Source organism: Gymnodraco acuticeps, unplaced genomic scaffold (assembly GCF_902827175.1).
Source record: "Gymnodraco acuticeps unplaced genomic scaffold, fGymAcu1.1, whole genome shotgun sequence".
NCBI lineage: Eukaryota > Metazoa > Chordata > Actinopteri > Perciformes > Bathydraconidae > Gymnodraco > Gymnodraco acuticeps.
In genome coordinates, this window is record NW_022991745.1 from 210,880 (window position 1) to 229,546 (window position 18,667).

The following is an 18,667-nucleotide window of genomic DNA, read 5'->3' on the forward strand; positions in this document are numbered from 1 at the left end:
AGATCTCTATTTAGGACTATGTTTGTGTGTACGTAAAGTTTGATTGTATCCAAAAGATTAATCTGGATTACAGGTAAACTCATGAGTTAGCAGTACATTTGAAAGGTAACAATAAAGATCTCCTTTAAAAGATACATTTACGGGGAAAATCAGAAGTAATAGCTGCATCCCCAACACTGACCACAATTAGTAGAGAATAGATGTGAAATATTCACTAAATAAGTATTATTACAGCAGCCATGTTAACATGACATTTCGGGGTAAAGGTGTAATTATAGTATAAATGATGGGTTATTAACTGTCAGTCATTCCAGTGAGCCAGCATTTACAATACCAGGGCCCTAGCCCACCTACAGAACCATCATTAATGTTATTAATCAAACCTATATTAATCCTGAAAATACATAATGGCTGCTGTGATAAGGGCCTATTGACCCCAAAATTGGTCATGCTACACTTCTTAGTTACTTCCCAGATGACAACAATCGACTTTAAATGTGCATCAGTACAATGACTAAATCTCTGTTTTTGAAGAAACATGCTGCCCCTGGCTTCTATTTATATCACAGGAGCAAGTTTTGTGATGGATGGTCGACTGTCACATGCAGGTCTAATGAGCTTGGGTTGTGACTTCAAAACTCTGTGACGGCAATAAGCCTTGTGTGTGTGTGTGAGCCTGTGTGTGTCTCTGTTGGCTAAAGGGCCTATCCAATTGTGACACAAGCCCGGGGCATAGTCTCGCACACACTCACATCTCACATAGAATCAGGAATTCAATTTTGATGCCTGTTAACTCGTGAGCATTGGTGTAATTGTTGTCACAAGTTCAGGTTAGAGTGTGTGTGTCTGTGAGGTGTGTGTGTGTGTGTTATATGCATGTTTGTACCAGTAAATGTGCCTTGTCTTCAGAGAAAATCATACAAAACCCAATGTCATTACCGTCCAATCACCTTACACTTTCTAAGCTCAGACAGTGCCTGTTGCTCGCACACAAAATACCTGTGTGATAGTTTATGTCCGTGTCAACATCAAAATGGGTTGAAAGAAAGGTGTCTGTTTTGTAAGAAATTAAAGTTAAAATAAGATATGGCAGTGAGCAGCATGTGTGAGCTATTCATGCACTGCCTGTACAGTGGGAGGCACAGGGCAAGTGTGGGCACGCCACTGGCTTTGACTGAATGCCTTGCCAGAGGGCTTACGTTTATACGTGTGTGTGCGTGTGCGTGTGTACGCACTCACTTGCTAGATGGAGATGTATTTCAAAGCTTTATATGGCTGAAAGGAATTTAGATTTAACTTAAGCATCTTATCTCTTTGACCTGTGTGTGTGTGTGTGTGTGTGTGTGTGTGTGGTGTGTGTGTGTGTGTGTGTGTGTGTGTGTGTGTGTGTGTGTGTGTGTGTGTGTGTGTGTGTGTGTGTGTGTGTGTGTGTGTGTGTGTGTGTGTGTGTGTGTGTGTGTGTGTGTGTGTGTGTGTGTGTGTGTGTGTGTGTGTGTGTGTGTGTGTGTGTGTGTGTGTGTGTGTGTGTGTGTGTGTGTGTGTGTGTGTGTGTGTGTGTGTGTGTGTGTGTGTGTGTGTGTGTGTGTGTGTGTGTGTGTGTGTGTGTGTGTGTGTGTGTGTGTGTGTGTGTTGTTCTTGGTGTTGGGGATGTACAGAAAGCAGGATATCAGATCTCCAGCTTGTGGTTTTGCCGTCAGCTGCTTGTCTTTGGGAAGCTGTGTTGAGTGAGTGTGCGTGGGATGTTTTGAAAGGGTAAAGGTTTCAGACTTTTGAGTATGCTTGTGTTAACCTTGCTTTGCTAAATGTAGATTCTGACCTAATTGTGTGCTCCATTCTTATATTTCAGGATCCCTGCAGTATTCTATTCAGTCACACAGTTTATGTTTCAGTCAGCTGTACAGCAATTAGCTTTTTATTTTAAAATTAGGCATCTTTAGAGTAAGATCTCTCCTCTAAGAGGGACCTTAAAACAAAAAATGAATATAAATCTCCTAAAATGTTGGACCTCAGTTTCATTACATTACATTGCATTTAGCTGACGCTTTTATCCAAAGCGACTTACAATAAGTACATTCGACCAGGAAGACACAACCTTGAAGAAAACAGAATCATATAAGTACATCAGGTTTCATAGAGCCAAACATTCCAAGTGCTACTCAACTGGCTTTAGGTAAGCCAGTCCTTTATTAGTATATAAGTGCTCTGTTAGCAGTTATTTGTTAGTAATTATATCGCTCAAAGTGGAATCGATCCATGTTTCACACATCTTTATATTTTTTCTCAGATCTAAACACTAACACACCTTCATCTCTTACACTGTTTTTTTGAGTTTATTATGGATAATCTGAAGAGACGGCACCAACAGTGCTCAAAGAGGATGCCAAGAAAGTGTTCAAATGTGCTGAGTTTTGTAGACGAAAAAGAACATCCAGTGTTTCCGCATGAAAACGCCTTTGATTATTGAGCTGTAGCTATGAGAGGTTTGAGAGAGTGAGAAAGAGCGTTTTAGGTGAGTAAGAACTTTTGGAAGAAGTTCTGAAGACGGAAAGACAGGAAGAAGTGATTCTGTGGACATTTACAGAGATTTGACTGTGTACACAGGCAGCTAAATTGTGATCTTTCTAACAAAACAAAATACTTTTCTATTTGAAGTCAAAGCCTCAGCAAAGAGACGGCTTAAGGAGAACGATCATTAGCTCTCCAAACTGAGAAGGACAAAGGTGGTTTTGAAAACCCTGTGTGGCGGGGAAGTCGTGCCTCAAGCCCTCATTGCGCACATTGAATAGTCCAAATCTGAAAAGTAACTGCTCAAAAGTGTTTATCTTAATCCGCCAGACCCTTATCGCTTTACATCCGCTTCATCAGCAACCTTACAATGTGTCTGTGTGTTCCAGCTAGGGCTGTGCATCAGCAGGGCATCTGCGTCTGTGCTGAACCTGAACTGCAGCTTGGTGCTGCTGCCCATGTGTCGCTCCCTGCTCACCTTTGTCCGAGGAACACACATGGTAAGCAAGAGACTGACTTGAAGGGCGGTAAAAAGAGAGGAATGGGATGAAATGGTTTATAGAATTGTAAGACACACCAGAAAGTGTTCAGGATTTCTGAGGGACAATAGTTTTTTCAAAATCTGTTAGGGTGTTCCTGTTAGTATGTTTTTATTATATCTACTCATGTGTAGATATGGGCATATGGGAAATTCACTACTTAAATGCAATGTTTCCTATGAGGTACATTTGGGAGATTTTTACGTTAAGATTTATTAAAGTTGCCTCGTTGGTAAATATACAATCTAAATATAGGGGGGAAGAGGATATATCGAAAACTCAGTATATGTGTTATGTTTCTCTTGACTCTAAGCCACAACAATAACACTATTGTCTGTGTTATAACACACATTCATGCAGGTATCGAGCAGAGAAACTCGCAGACTGCTGGACAAGAGCAAGACCTTTCATGTGGCATGTGGAGTTTCCATCTGCATCTTCTCTGGTAAAAACTGTCACTTATCACCACAGCTCATATGTCTTTGTGTGTGTGTGTGTGTGTGTGTGTCAATATGTGTGTGTGTCAATATGTGTGTGTGTGAAGTGTTAACAAATGGACCCAGGCTGGCTCAGCAATCCTTGCGTACCAGCTGTGAAGCCCTTCTAGCTGGTCATGAAGATTTTTGCTGCTGTGTGTGTGTGTATGTGTGTGGGTGTGGGTGGGTGTGTGTGTCTGATCTTGTTCCTGTGGGTCTCCCCTCATGACATCATGAAAGCTTCCAGCAGCTGTGTGTCCGCTAGGTCTCTGCTTCACAGGCTTCTTCCTTTTATCCATTCTTGTGTTTCCTGAGAGGCTTCATATCTGTGTGCAAACACATGACTCTTTCTCACGATAAAGTGAAACTAAGTCAGCACAAGCCACCTACATAAAACAATATGCTGTGTGCTTTTTCTCTTAGTGCTCCTGTCATAATAGTTTTTTTATGGATTTGTATTTACATTTTATTCCTGTAATCCTATCAGAATGTCCAAACTAGTGAACGTGTAAGGTTAGGGTTGACCCATCTTGTCCCGTTGCCTAATAACTTTCTCAAGGAACACTGTCAGTCCAAGAGAGGGAGTGCCTTTACACATTTTAAAGAAACTCTCATTTTTTCATCCATTGTAAAAAAATCAAGGCAACACAACTTTCGAGGCTGCATTAGCTGCCGTGCTCAGAGAATGATTCTGCTTCCATGTTTACTAACAGAAAACGGATCCATAGAACAATTCTCTTCACTATGGCATCTTCTGCAAGCTTAAGTCTTATTTCTTCACTGCCATTCACTCCTCTCTCTCTCACACACACACACACACACACACACACACACACACACACACACACACACACACACACACACACACACACACACACACACACACACACACACACACACACACTCACATAGACCCTTCAGGCAAAGCTCTCATGTTATAATAGCGGAGTTCCAAAGTGTTGAGGCAGCAAATGACAATGAAGACAGCAGGGATGGGAGAGAGACACACATGGAGAGAAGAAAAGGGGGGTGGGGGGAGCAATGGGAGTGAGAGAGGATGTGAGTGAGAAAAAAGGACCCTTGTGTCTCATGATTACGCCCTCTAATTCCATCAGCTGTCGAATGGCTGCATGGTTAGCCTATGATGTCAGGGAGGTGTGTGCGAGTGTGTGTGTGTGTGTGTGTTTCAGTGAGTCAGGAGGATATTTTGCTGACTTTCTGCTGAATATACAAAGAAATGTTTGTACGAGTGTCCCCTTGCAGATCATTTTGACCATTATAATTAAGACTGTGTGTGTGTGTGTGTGTGTGTGTGTGTGTGTTTAAAGCAGAGGAGCTGTTCCATATGTGTGCTGTTGTCTGTGCACAACAAATGTGTTTCAAATGAATACTGTGTAACTCTTTCTCTTCTTCTGTAGTTGTACATGTGTCTGCTCACCTGGCGAACGTTGTCAACTTCAGTGTGAGCTACTCAGAGGATTTTCCTGCTCTCAATTTGGCTCGCTACAGAGGAGAGGTGAGACGCAAACACGTTTTGTCCTTTTTACTTTTGAGGCCCCCTATTGACTTGATGCATTCCTTGCCTCTAACCATAACCATCACAAGAACATGTCTAACCCCAACTCTCCCTGTGATCTTTAGGGCGAGGTAAGTTTACAGAACGATGGGGAAATCTCCTTAAAGGCATTTATAGTGTTTCACTAAGTTGCAAACACAAAGAGTGGCACAAGTAGTTGTTGAAACATTTAAAAAACTGAGTCAGAGGAGGAAGTACTATCCCTTTACACCACTTCTGCACACCTAACCCATTTTCTATGTGTCTTTCACAGGACCCCAAACTGATCATTTTGACCACAAGTAAGAAGCACTACTTTCTTATACAGTATTTCATTCTGACCATAGGTGTGTGTGTGTGATGTTTATGCTGGTACTGTAAAGGGGATACTTAAAACAATTTAAGGGTGTACACATCTTGCAGATTAGAGTGGCTTTTATTTCAGGAAGAGAGAAGGAAGTCATGCTGTGTTCAGACTTATCTTAATCCAATGTTTTGCTGTTTCAGTGGGTAAAATGAGTCCATATAAAGAACAGGATTGCTTGCCTGCTATTAAATGTATCTCATGTTAATGTGTCCTATTTTAATTGCCTTATTTTCTTCAGTCCCAGGAGTCACGGGCGTCCTGTTGGTTCTCATCCTCTTCCTGATGTTCACCTCATCCTCCTACTGCGTACGGTAGGTCAGCCAGACCCCCATGAATATAAAAGGTTCCACAAACCTAGAATATCACATCTCAATGTCTATGAGCTTTGCACGTGTGAGAGAAAACAACTTTTTTGAATGGTTTGCTGTCTTGCAACTTTTTCATTTAAATGAATGGGAGCCTGGTATCTAGTTATCTTAGTACAGCTTATTTTGTGCTTGTATTCATGTATCTGTTTTGCTATGTATCTCTTTGTATTGTTTCTGTTTCCTTTTTGTTTCTGCCTGAGTTCATCTTGCGTGTCAGGTCAAAGAGAAATGCAAAATGGAAACCATAAGGAGACGTGCTAACAGACCTCTGTTACAGATGAAATCCTCACTAAGTGTTCCACTCATGGCTCTGTCATTACTCGGGTCATAGAGGGTCACCCATTCTGCGTGTGTGTGTGTGTGTGTGTGTGTGTGTGCATATATGTGTGCGTATATGTGTGTGCGTGTGTTCGTGCAAGTGCTGTCCTTGCTTTCTTCCATAATCGAACAGAGGATAAGAGGCTTTTCCAGACCACTTAGGGCTTTAGATAAGAGTTTGGGGAAGGTCTTGAGTGCAGGGATGAAGGCTGCCGCACCAGAAATACCTGCATAATGACTCACAATGGTCCAGTGATACTACCAGACAATAGTGCCCTGAAGATTACTCAAACAATAATGCAAAGATTTATAAATAACAGAATATATATAATTTAAAAAAAATACTGGTTAATTATGAGTAGATCAAGATATACCTGAACATCATTGCTATGCTTGTGTGTCCAAAACACTGAAAACAATGTTTTAAAAAAAAAAGCGAAAACAATGTGTCTTTAATTCTGACATATGATAATATTAAAAGTATTTATATTTAAGCCAGCCTTAACATGTGTTGTCATCCTGTTAATGCTGGACAAAAGAAAACAACTTTAGGTGTTTTGCTTTGATCAAGCCCTTTTAATACAATACTTATACTGAAAACATACAGTATGAGGGTCTCCCATAGCACACTACTGAGCAGAGATTTGTTTTAATGGGAATATATTTGTACAGATTATATTAGTAAGGTATACTAAATGTGCAAATGTTTATGTTATACATCTGTTTTCCTTTGAGACAGTTTTACGAAACTTTAGAAATATAGGCTAAGGGTAAAATCACTGGATTATGAAGCAATGATCACTTAACACTTTCATTTTGTTTTATAATAAACTAAGATGCTGGGCTGCGTGGTGTCCCTTTGCAGAAACAGGGTATACTTTAAGAAAACAAACATGACAGAAGTTGCAGTAGCAGAGGATGAATACAGGGTTTGATGACGCTCATTGTTTGCAGTATTTATGGGGGGTCGTTGTGTGTAATGACCCCTTTAATATTGACCTCTGATGTCCTGCTTACTCAGGCTCTGTGCTGGCAGTCTGTGCGTCTGGTCCTGAACAAACTCTGACCTCGCTTTCTTCTTTTGTTGTCTTTGCTCTTTTTGTGCCTCTTGTTCTCTGGTTTCCTTATATCATATTACAACGTTATAATTCCTCATTTATATTTACATTTTCATAATGATCTCTCTTTTGAAAATCCTTAGTGTTAGAAGAGTTCCTCAAATCCTATATGATGCTTCTTTTTCAGGTTGTCCAACTATGAGATCTTCTGGTACACACACAACCTCTTCATTGTTTTCTACATCATCCTCATGGTGCACATGGTCGGGTAGGTGTCTTGGCTAAGCATTACATCTACGTGTGTGTGCTTGTGTGTGGGTTTGTCTCTGAATTCTTACAGAAAACAAGATAAGAGTTAGCTTCAAATGTGAATGTCAGCAAATATTGGTGACTCCTACTGACAGCTGGAGACATCTCTACATTTGCTTAAGTTGCTTTTGACTCACTGATAAAATAAATCACGCAGTGTTTAACTGAATCCCTTCCTAAATGAATAGTCTTGTTATAGACCTAATATACATGCTAATATAATGTCAGTGGCTCAAGACAGCATTTCATTTTAATTACATTTTCTAAGAGTTTTTAATGGGAAATCAGGATGTGGGAATTTTTTAATACCCTCATAGAAATTCATAATTTATACTTATTTTTCTTCTCACGTCACATGTGGTCCTAGGCTGAACATACACAAACATAGTGTACAAGTACTTTACAGGCAATCCTTTATGTTACACTAAAATCCCCATCTCTAACATCATCTTGATTCTTGTCTTTCCATCAGAGGAGCTCTGAAGTATCAGACCAACTTAGAGGGCCACCCTCCTGGCTGCCTCGGAGCCAATCAGAGCAGCACGGAGCAGCAGGATGAGGGTGAGGACGAAGAGAGAAGATGCGGAGAGGAGGCTCACTTCCAGCCGCACTACCCTCAGGTGTGTGTGTGTGTGTGTGTGTGTGTGTGTGTGTGTGTGTGGGTGTGTGTTTGTGTGGGTGTTTGTGTGGGTGTGTTGTAAAGTTTTGTATAAGTAGTGAATACATGTGTTGAGTATTTGGGAGGTGTCGGAGGCAGTTTATTAGAGGTGCAGTGCTGTAGGGGAGGGGCAGGCATTCTCTTCCTACTTCAAGGCCGGTGTTTGTGTGCGTTTCTTCCTGCGGGTGTGATTATGTGTTTGCACATGGTCGTTAAGCAGCGAGCTGGTTCCATAAAATCTCCCTTAAACCCCATTGTGCTTTGCTGGTTTTACTGGAGTTGTGAGCAATTAGTCTGCTCAGGGTAACTGCAAACAAAAAGAAGCAGAAACACAGATAGAAAGGTGGAGAGATTTCACGTGTGTTCTCACAAATATGCTCTCGAGTCTGATTCAGAGCTTTGCTGTGTTCGGAGAACCAGCCTTGATTAAAGGCAACGTAGGATTCCCCAACGTGTCCTGTATCAGAGCTAACGCTGCAGTCTTTTTATACCACCCAGATCGAAATTATAAGCAGCCTTGAGGGAAAAAATTCCACCTCCTGTTTGAATTTTGAGATGGAATCATCTACAGCATTGATGTGTTCACTTTGCAAAAGTAAGAACGGATCTGAAGTTACATCTTTTTAAAATCCAAAGTGAACACAGATGGAGGTTATTTTACTAATTTAAACAGCCTGCTAATACACTGTCCATTTGTATCTTTAAAAAAAATGTAACTCAATAGAACTAGCTACTTTATACTTCATTGTAATACACCTGGTGTGACAATAAGCCAGGGAACAGGGGTAACGATCTTGGTTGCGGGAACGCTGCCCTAATAATTAGAAGTTTACCTTCTAAAATGCTATAAAATCTAGCTTAAGCATGTCTGCAGATATGTTTAAAATACTTCAGTAACAAAAGTCCATCTGAAGGCTGTCGAAAATGTACACTTATCAAAGCAAACCTCTCTGCAGGGCTGCGCAGAGAAAAGTGGTTCAGGTAACCATTTCTCAACAACATGCTGTACAGCCATGCCTGTAAAACAGTGTGTCGGTCCAAATGTCTTAATGTAACGTTACGGCAAAACCCACTATGTCTCTCATGTGCAGACAGCAAAGCAGCCTTCAGTATTAAATGAAAGCTATAATTAGTTTTTGTATTTGTGCCAGTCTTCTTTTGAAATGCCTCCATTACTTGTTAGAACGTTCAAGTGTTAATATAACGATGGAGAAAATCCGTTTTTTTCTTTGTGTATTTGTAGACATGGCTTTGGGTGTCCGGCCCTCTCTGTCTTTACTGTGCCGAGCGTTTCTACCGCTACATCCGGAGCAGCGACCCTGTAACCATAGTGACAGTCATCAGGCACCCCTGTGATGTCATCGAGTTGCGCATGCTGAAGAAACACTTTAAAGCTCGACCTGGACAGGTGAGAAGACATTACATCTTTATCTCCTCAATGTTTGAACTACTTTGCTATTAAGTTTGACAAATTATGTTTTATGAGGACGATATAAACGCCTCTGCTGTATGATTCCTAAGTTAAAAGGTTTATCCAACTTTTTCTCCTGCACTTTCTTTGGTTTGCTCTCAACATGCCCCCCCTCTAATCCTCTCTGTCTCTTTCTGCCCCTTTCTGTCTCGCCATCTCCTCCTTCTCTTTCTCAGTATATTGTTCTTAACTGTCCAGGTGTCTCTTCATTTGAGAACCATCCCTTCACACTCACAACGGTAAGACCCTTTGCAACACATTCCTCACTCAGATGCACACACACACACACACACACACACACACACACACACACACACACACACACACACACACACACACACACACACACACACACACACACACACACACACACACACACACACCACACACACCACACACACACACACACACACACACGTCTTTACAGTTTCTAAAATGTTCTTCCCCCTGGCAAAGAACATGCAGTTATTTGTCTCTCTCAACATCCCGCCCTCCTCTGCTGCTGGCTGACATGTGAATGACAGCTGGGTCGTCCAGATATATTCAGTTTCAGATTGTTTGTAAATGTTTTCAGATTAAGTCCAGATCGTATGAGGTAAAAGCGGAAGACACACAACAACTTGCTGTTAAGTCAGCATTCAGGAATTGACTCAAACTCACAAAGAGACACACACACACACACACACACACACACACACACACACACACCACACACACACACACACACACACACACACACACACACACACACACACACACACACACCAGTATGCATGCCTATGCCTGGTGTGTTATGGGGCTCTGAGGAGGAGGGCAGCGAATCACACTGACAGAGAGCAGACAGACCCCTGAGGCTAGTAACGCAGCCTGCCAACAGGAAGGTTGTGTGTATCAGTGTGTGCGTGGGTGTGTGTGTGTGCATTGTAAAATGTAATGAAAAGAGTTCTCGCTATGTAGCATGGTTGAGTGTGTGCATGTCTGTCTTTGTGTTAGTTGCACATTAGTCCAAAAACTAGGAGTGTGTGTTCTTGTGTATGTCTCTGTGTGTGTGTATTGTGTTGTGACTCACTGTCTGCTCTCTCTCTAACTCCTTGCAGTGTCCCACAGAGAACAAGGAAACGTTTGGCGTTCATCTCCGAGTCGTGGGAGATTGGACTGGTGGGCGGACACACACACACACACACACACACACCACACACACACACACACACACACACACACACACACACACACACACACACACACACACACACACACACACACACACACACACACACACACACACACACACACTCACACTCACACTCACACTCACACTCACACTCTCACACTCACACACACACACACACTCATATGCTTACATGTGCAGAAACGCAGAGATAAAAGGACCGACAAATAGACACACACACACATTTTTTGTTGCCTATCAGAGTCGAGGGATGGAAGTCTACATTTGTATGTGTGAGTGTGCCTCTGTGTCTACCGGTATTTCTCACTTTTTGTGTGTGCATGGTTCCCGCAGTTTTATTGTCTCGATGGAAAACTTGAGTTGCCATGCTGCATGGGCACACAAATAAATAATACACAGTTATTTAACACTTACAGAGCTTGTTGGTTTTCTTCTAAAGGGCTGCAAATCTGTACATCTGGGGCACAAGAACTTTACATACATTTAAAGTAGATCAGAGACAAGAAACACTATCCTATCCTTGCATTTTCTTTGATTCTTATGCATTAGCTCCATTTGTATACAGCAGACTTAAACGGCATTAACTTTAGAGGAAGCGTTGGCCTTTGGGAGCCTGTGACATGATCGAGAACATGTACACTTTTTTCCACTTACTACAGTACATATCCCCACACACATGCTTTCAGAACACAGAAAGGGAAGTGGGTCTGTTTGTGTTGGCCCCTTAATCTGCCGTGACCACATGTTGTAAGGAAACAATGGAAAGCATTGAGTGGGAATGTAAAGACACTTCTAAATATGGCAATAACTGTACAGTATTGTTTACATGATAATCTTGATGTCACTCTCCATTCTTAGAGAGTTAGATCAGTGGATGAAATAATATGAAACTTAAAACCTCTCCTCCCCTCAGAGCGGTTCACACAGCTGTTACTTCCTGAACCAAGGATAGACTTGGAGATCCTTCCCATGGTGCAACAGAGGAGATACCCAAAGTATGTGTGTGTGTGTGTGTGTGTGTGTGTGTGTGTGTGTGTGTGTGTGTGTGTGTGTGTGTGTGTGTGTGTGTGTGTGTGTGTGTGTGTGTGTGTGTGTGTGATGTGGCTGACATGATTTCTCATGAAGGCGCAGAATCACAGAGGTTTTGACCTCCTGACCTCTGACCCCCTCCTCTTCCTGCTCTGTGTTTGAGAGAGAGATAGGCAGAGATGGAGAGGGAGATGAGTTTGTTTTGCGACAGTAAACCCGAGCTAAACAAACCATCGAAACCCCCAGACCCCCCTCACTCTATAAAGATTGTCGAGGTGTACAACAATGCAAAGTTAGGGTTAATTTCCATGTATTGTTGTAGTTCGACTAATTACATGCATATATTGTTAATAAAATGTTTTTTAAAATTGTTTTCAAGAAAGACAAATAGTCAGACATTTTGGGAAATATACAATATCTGCAATATTGATACAGGTTTGATTGTTTTTAAAGAAATATATTTAAACCTGTTTGGTTTAGCTTAACATAAAGACTGGGAAAACTGCTACAAAAAAAGCTAAATATTTGGATCACCTATCACTGCAAAGCTGTCGAACTAACATTTGACTTTGCTACACCATGTTTAAGTCATGGATGTATAAAGAAAACTGGATACTGAGTTGGAGACAGGACCCCGTTTATTCCTATGAAAGTTGCTCAGTGGCGCATGAAGCCAAAATGTCCTCAGTCTTGAGGGCTAACGTTTTTATTGATTTTGATTTATAGACTCTCTTTCCCTATCTAAGTCAATGGGCAAAAATCTTTATTGGCCTAATGACGCCACGGACTGACACGGACGTTGTAGTACCAACGTTTGGCCACTATAAACATTTGCTTTAACGTCAGCCGCACTTCTGTGGCGCTTGGTTTTTGGTAGTTCTCTGAAGTGTTACTGAGCACAGTACTTCTGATTATGGGACAGTAACACTGAGCCAAGCCTCAGTTGGCCCAGTTGTGAGTGTTGGGGTGGGTAAAGGCTGCTGTAACATTGCCAAGCATTCTTTCTTGACTCAATTTAGAGTTTTGTGTCCTTATGTAATTTCTTAAAGCAAAGAAATCTTCTGTTTTTCCTCTGCTTGGTACGTTTATACAGTGTCTATGTGTTTGTAATGTGTGTGTGTGAGAAAGATGTAACTGTTTGTGTGTGTATTTTTTTTAATTTGATTTCAAAAGTATTTGAGCAGCTGTTTTAGGGATGACGTGTGTGTGTGTGTGTGTTTTAAGGATCTGACAGTGGGATTTCCCATGCAGGATGTTTCTCTGTTATGTGTTTTTTTACCCTGAGGGAAAAGTATAAATACATGTGTGTATATTTTTCCAGTTGCTTGTTTAATGTTTTTGTCTACACTGTATGTTCAGGCTTTACGTGGACGGTCCCTTTGGAAGTCCATCAGAGGAAGTGTTTAACTACGACGTCAGTGTTTGTGTCGCGGGTGGAATAGGAGTCACGCCTTTTGCCTGCGTGCTGCATGCTCTTCTGTGAGTTATGAAAAATAATATCATACACTGGCAAATGAAAAGCAATTTAGGAAATTATTCATATCTTTCTTTCTTTCTGTCTTGTTTCTTTAGTGACGGGTGGACAGGTTTCAGGTTGCAGAGGTTGTACTTTGTGTGGGTCTGCAGGGAGCTCAAGTCCTTCTACTGGTTTGCTGAGCTGCTGTGTGCCCTTCATCACAAGGTAGGGACAAAGTCAGCATGCTGAAGCCTTCATGTTCAATCAATTGAAACATGGTGGATTCATCTCTGCCTCATATTCAGAGTTTGTTTGTCCGACTAGTATCCAGTATTTTTCAGTCTTTGAATAACAGCCTTATGTCAGAAGATTCCATTTTTTTTGACCTGCCCCTAAAATATCTGCATGCCCCTGCTTTAACTTTAAAAAAGCCAGCATAGTTTACAAGCAATGATAATCCACCATCGTTATATTAACACTTTCGCTATTGAGAAAGGGTATTTGCTCTGTCAGGTCAAATAAAGTTATTTCAGGTGTTGAAAATGAAGGGGAAGGTCAGAGGTTAAAAAGCGCAAAAGACCGCAGGTGAGCAGGGGAGATGTTACTGTGGCCCCTGTGCTTTTAAATCTCATTGAAGTAAAACAAAGTGTATGTAGAAATATGGTGCAATCAAATCAAAGTACATGCAAAGAATCACAAATGAAATGAAAACTAAAACAGATGCTATGTCTGTGTTTGTCGTTTAGCTTTGGCAGGAAAACCGACCGGACTACTTTAATCTGAAACTGTACGTCAGTCAGACAGACAACCTGCAGGTAGGTGTGACAAACACACACACTCTTCGTTCATCTTATCATTGCAATTACTTTTCACTCATTCATCTTTCATTGATATATTGTACCAGTCAAAGCTCAACCACTAGAGGGCGGTATATGACAGAGAGAGAAGCTACAGGGCATTCAAGTCGTGTATGTTGGTGTAAGTCTGTGTATTGTGTCTATTATCTTTCTGAACTACACGATATTTATTACGTCAGATTGTATCGGCACTTATTTTTGGGAAATTCACATTCTGTTGTTTTTATCAATTGTTTGGGCATATTTCTGATCATACTGTAAATAGCTGCTAATAATTCCTGTAGTGTTAAATAGTTTATGTTGATGGGATCCAGCAAAACTATTGATAATCAGGAAACATGTCAGATATGGATGTATCAAATAGGAAAACAAAACCAGGATTTTCACTTGGAATGTTTAATGTTCTATACTGAATTGCAATTAGGCGTCATGTGACACCTATACAAAAACTCCTCGTTAGTATAGTGGTCAGTATCCCCGCCTGTCACGCGGGAGACCGGGGTTCAATTCCCCGACGGGGAGAGTTACACCTTTTTCAATCACGTTACACCCTCTATGGTTACACCCTGACCAAGATAACAGGAAGCCGTAACACCTGCCTGTGATGAATCAGAGCCTGTCAGAGGTAGCAGAGGCACCGTCGGTGAACTATGACAAACACTCAATGTAGTATTTTTGTTCATGCACAAAACATGCATGAACGAATTATCTTACTCTGTGCAGATATCCAGTTTCGTTGTTCTTAGTTATAAGACAAGCTTTGGTAAAGGCAGCAAATCAGATAACACTCTTTTGTGCTGCCTCACCCATCTACTGAAAGATCCTGATCCGTATCAGAGTTTAACAGCTAACCACAAAAAGGAAGTGACATGTCACCCAACTTTTCACGCACACCTGTGTACTATGGGAATGGTTTGAGATATACTGAGGTTTTTGGCTTGTCAGTCTCTAACCCCAGATTGATCCAGCATTCCAAAAAGTTAGTTCTGCACTTTATTTGATTTCTGTTGAATCGCCTCTTTACATTGCAGATGGATGATATAATCTTTAAAATGTTTTATCTATGATTGCAAAGTAAAACAACACTGTCAAGACCTTCTAAAAAGACATAAATACATAAAATACTACAGTGCACCATACAGGAGCTCAGATACATTTTAAATTTACCTGGTGGATTTAAGGCCATTATTTTAATCTGCAAAAGCTCGATAATGAACTGTGACAAGGCTCAGTATATCAATAACTTTCATGGCTGATACAGAAACAACCCACGCAGCTAATTTCCACTTAATCCCACCTTGCAGCCCCTGAATTTGGCTCGGCTTTGTTGATAACTGCCCAAAGCTGTTTGCACTACAGATAATGTTTAATGGCCCTTTAACTGGAGCGCACAGGCTGCTACAGTTTAAAGGTTAACAGGAGAAAGCAAGATAAGTGGAGGAAGAGGGGGCAGAGGAAGATGGAGTACCCGTTGTCCTGATTGGGATCTTTTAATGTCAAAATGGATTTTCTTCTAAAAAAGTGTCATCAATCCGCTACTGAGTTGGTCAGATGTCTCTAGTAAAGGAAATATGGGAAATATCATGAAGGATAGGTTTCTTCCATAATGGCTGGATTTACACGTCCAACTATTTGCTTAAAAAGTGATAATATGTAAGTGTTGTATCAATTGCCACAAAATGGCCAAAACAAATCAGTTATTGCAGGATTGTGAAAACTGTGGATGTTTTATCTTATTACTTCTTTTCCAGAGCATGTCGGAGGAGAAGTACCGTCCACTCACCTCGAGGCTGCTGGTTGGTCGGCCCAGGTGGAATTTACTGTTTGATGAGATCGGGAAGACCAATAAGCAGTAAGTAGATTTCGAATGTCCAGGGGTGAAGATGCTCTCCAGTGTTATTACGTCTAAATTCTTTGTCTCAATACACTGTATTAATTGTGTCATATTGTTCCAGCACGAGCACTTCTATTGTAATTTACTTGTGGCAAACAGCTTTTGGTGACCTTATCTTAACAGACATGCATTGTGTTAAAACACAAAACAAGGCCACAGAGACAAATAGAAATATGTCTATAATAATAATAATAATAATAATGTCATTGATTTGATCAATTATTGGGCATATCTTTGATCGTACTGTAAAAAACAGCTTATTTTCCCCCCAGTGTTTGATAAATGATAAAATATCAATGATTAATTTAAAATGTAAGTCATACTGTATATATTGATCAAATCCAGGTTTTTTTTTGTTGCATTTTTAGCCTTTGATTGATGACTTCCTATTTGAAGGTCATGTGACCTGATAAAAGCTCCTCGTTAGTATAGTGGTCAGTATCCCCGCCTGTCACGCGGGAGACCGGGGTTCAATTCCCCGACGGGGAGAGTTACACTTTTTTAAAGCATGTTACACCCTGACAACATTAACAGGAAGCCGTAACACCTGTCTGTGATGAATCAGAGCCTGTCAGAGGTAGCAGAGGCACAGTCGGTCAACTATGGGAAACACTCGATGTAGTGTTTTTGTATACATGTATAATTCATGCACCTGATTTGGAAAGGTTTCAGCTCTGCCTCTTTACAAACACACACCTTCATTGATATTACTTTGTAAGACAGGCTTTGGTAAAGGCAGGAAATCAGATACAACGTTTGTCTGCTGCTTTACCCCTTTATAGAAAGATCCTGATCCCTATCAGAGTTAAGCGGCTGACCACAGAAAGGCAGTGACCCTTACACTCACAAGTTATAAGGAAGCCGTTAAACCTGTCTCTACTGTATCTTTCTTTCTCCCTCTATCTGTGGTTTTAGTAAGCGGGTCGGAGTTTTCTGTTGCGGACCAAAGGGCATCTCCAAGACTCTTCACAGACTGTGTAACTCAGCCCGATCCTCTGGAACAACCTTTGAATTCAACAAGGAGTCCTTCAGCTGATCGAACGTCCAAGCTGGTTTTATATTTCACTGAAAAACACAACTTTGCCATTTGACATATGAAAGTGGGCAAAAGAACTTGAACATTCACAGACTATATTGTTTATTCATATGCATCCCTCCTACGGTCACAAAAGACCCAGCAGAAAAACAACCTTAAAATACAGCCAAACCCACGACTGATGTTAAAATATTCAAGAAGCAAGAAAAACAGAAGAGACCAGCCCACTGCTCAGATCCTCCACTAAAGTTGCTGTTGGATTTTATCGTTTCCCTGGCACATCCCCATGGAGTAAATACGTCTTTCATCTTTCAGTGCACCAGGCGGAAACATCACGCAGGGATCGACAGACTTGTCTTTAAAAAAACAGTTAATTAAAATTAACACAGAGATGGAACCATGTGGAAAACATCCATTGTGGAATCAAGAACGAGTTAAGAGTCAGCCGAATTTAATTTGACCTTTACTTAACACAACAAAGAACCAGTACCAACCAGGCTCTACTGACCAAAAAGTGTCAGTGTGTCCCACTCACAGACAGAGGATTTGAGGATAGCCTTCAGGGAAATGTTGCTTTTCATCATCAGAATCTGCTGGGATTTGCTTTCACGAGTGGACATATAATGGACAACTGATTTAGTCTTTAGCCCAGTTCTAATCAGGCCCTTACACCCTCCCACTTTGTGTTGGTGTTGTATTTACACTCACAGCTGAAGGAAGCACCCTTCTTTGAGGCGTAAGGTATAGATACAACGGCAATCTTCATGATTAACTTCTCTACGACAGAAGCAGGAACTATTAAGTTTCGTAACCATGTTTTACTATGGAAGAGGCAACCTAAGCACATCCAGGAGAATACAACTTTGAAGCTTTTGGTGGCATTTCTTTTTATGTAAACAAGTTTTTAAGCCGCCTGGTTTTTGCAACAGTCTCTGTAATTATACAACGAAATGAACCCATCTTCTGTGTTTTAAACGTATAAAAGGAGTGGAAGTAGGGAGAGGGTTTAGGGGCCGGATTCGTATTGGATCTTTGTTTTACTCATGTTGTTTGCTGTTCATATACGTGTATCAAAATCTGTCTTTATACAAAGCAAACCTACACTACACCTCAAGCCAGTATTCTTAGTTGTTTTTATTATTATTTATATTGTACATGTAAAGTTATTTTCTTATGTTATGAGAAAAACTTCTGCAGGGTTTTGGCAAAGTGTATGTCATTATTATTTTCTTTTATACATATCCAGAAAGTCAAGTTACTGATGCAAAGAAATGAGGAGATGGGGGTTTCTGCAAAGAACCAACATCTTGATATTTCTGATTGTGTGCCTGAAACAACCATGAACCATCAACCATTTATTTAGCATTTCATATTTATATATATTTGAATGTTGAATTGTATGTCTATTTTTAGGAATGTTCTCTTTTTTGGCAAAGTCTGAAATAAAGAGATTTTCTATTTATTATATCTTATGTTGCTTGCAAATAATAAGTGGGGAAACATTTACTAATTTCTGGGCCAATTCTATGTTATTATCACAAAAATATAATTTGAAGTCACAAGTATGTTTTTTTACATTTAA

General features: G+C 40.7%; 1 protein-coding gene and 2 non-coding genes across 4 annotated transcripts in view; all 3 read left to right on the forward strand.

The window, feature by feature from the left end:
* LOC117534903 (NADPH oxidase 4) overlaps positions 1–18,536 on the forward strand; it is a 27,952-nt gene extending 9,416 nt beyond the window's left edge. For both annotated transcript variants that reach the window (XM_034199175.1, XM_034199174.1), the window contains 16 exons: positions 2,895–3,005; positions 3,405–3,489; positions 4,939–5,036; positions 5,350–5,377; positions 5,681–5,753; positions 7,374–7,454; positions 7,968–8,115; positions 9,397–9,561; positions 9,801–9,863; positions 10,722–10,782; positions 11,727–11,808; positions 13,202–13,321; positions 13,415–13,523; positions 14,045–14,113; positions 15,907–16,007; positions 16,965–18,536. In XM_034199175.1, coding sequence (XP_034055066.1) covers positions 2,895–3,005; positions 3,405–3,489; positions 4,939–5,036; positions 5,350–5,377; positions 5,681–5,753; positions 7,374–7,454; positions 7,968–8,115; positions 9,397–9,561; positions 9,801–9,863; positions 10,722–10,782; positions 11,727–11,808; positions 13,202–13,321; positions 13,415–13,523; positions 14,045–14,113; positions 15,907–16,007; positions 16,965–17,085 — 1,515 coding nt within the window. In that variant the 3' untranslated portion in view covers positions 17,086–18,536. The remainder of the gene's footprint in view (positions 1–2,894; positions 3,006–3,404; positions 3,490–4,938; positions 5,037–5,349; positions 5,378–5,680; positions 5,754–7,373; positions 7,455–7,967; positions 8,116–9,396; positions 9,562–9,800; positions 9,864–10,721; positions 10,783–11,726; positions 11,809–13,201; positions 13,322–13,414; positions 13,524–14,044; positions 14,114–15,906; positions 16,008–16,964) is intronic.
* Positions 14,606–14,677, forward strand: trnad-guc. Its single transcript has one exon. It is a non-coding gene; the product is annotated as a tRNA-Asp (tRNA).
* Positions 16,467–16,538, forward strand: trnad-guc. Its single transcript has one exon. It is a non-coding gene; the product is annotated as a tRNA-Asp (tRNA).
* Positions 18,537–18,667: the final 131 nt, after the last annotated feature.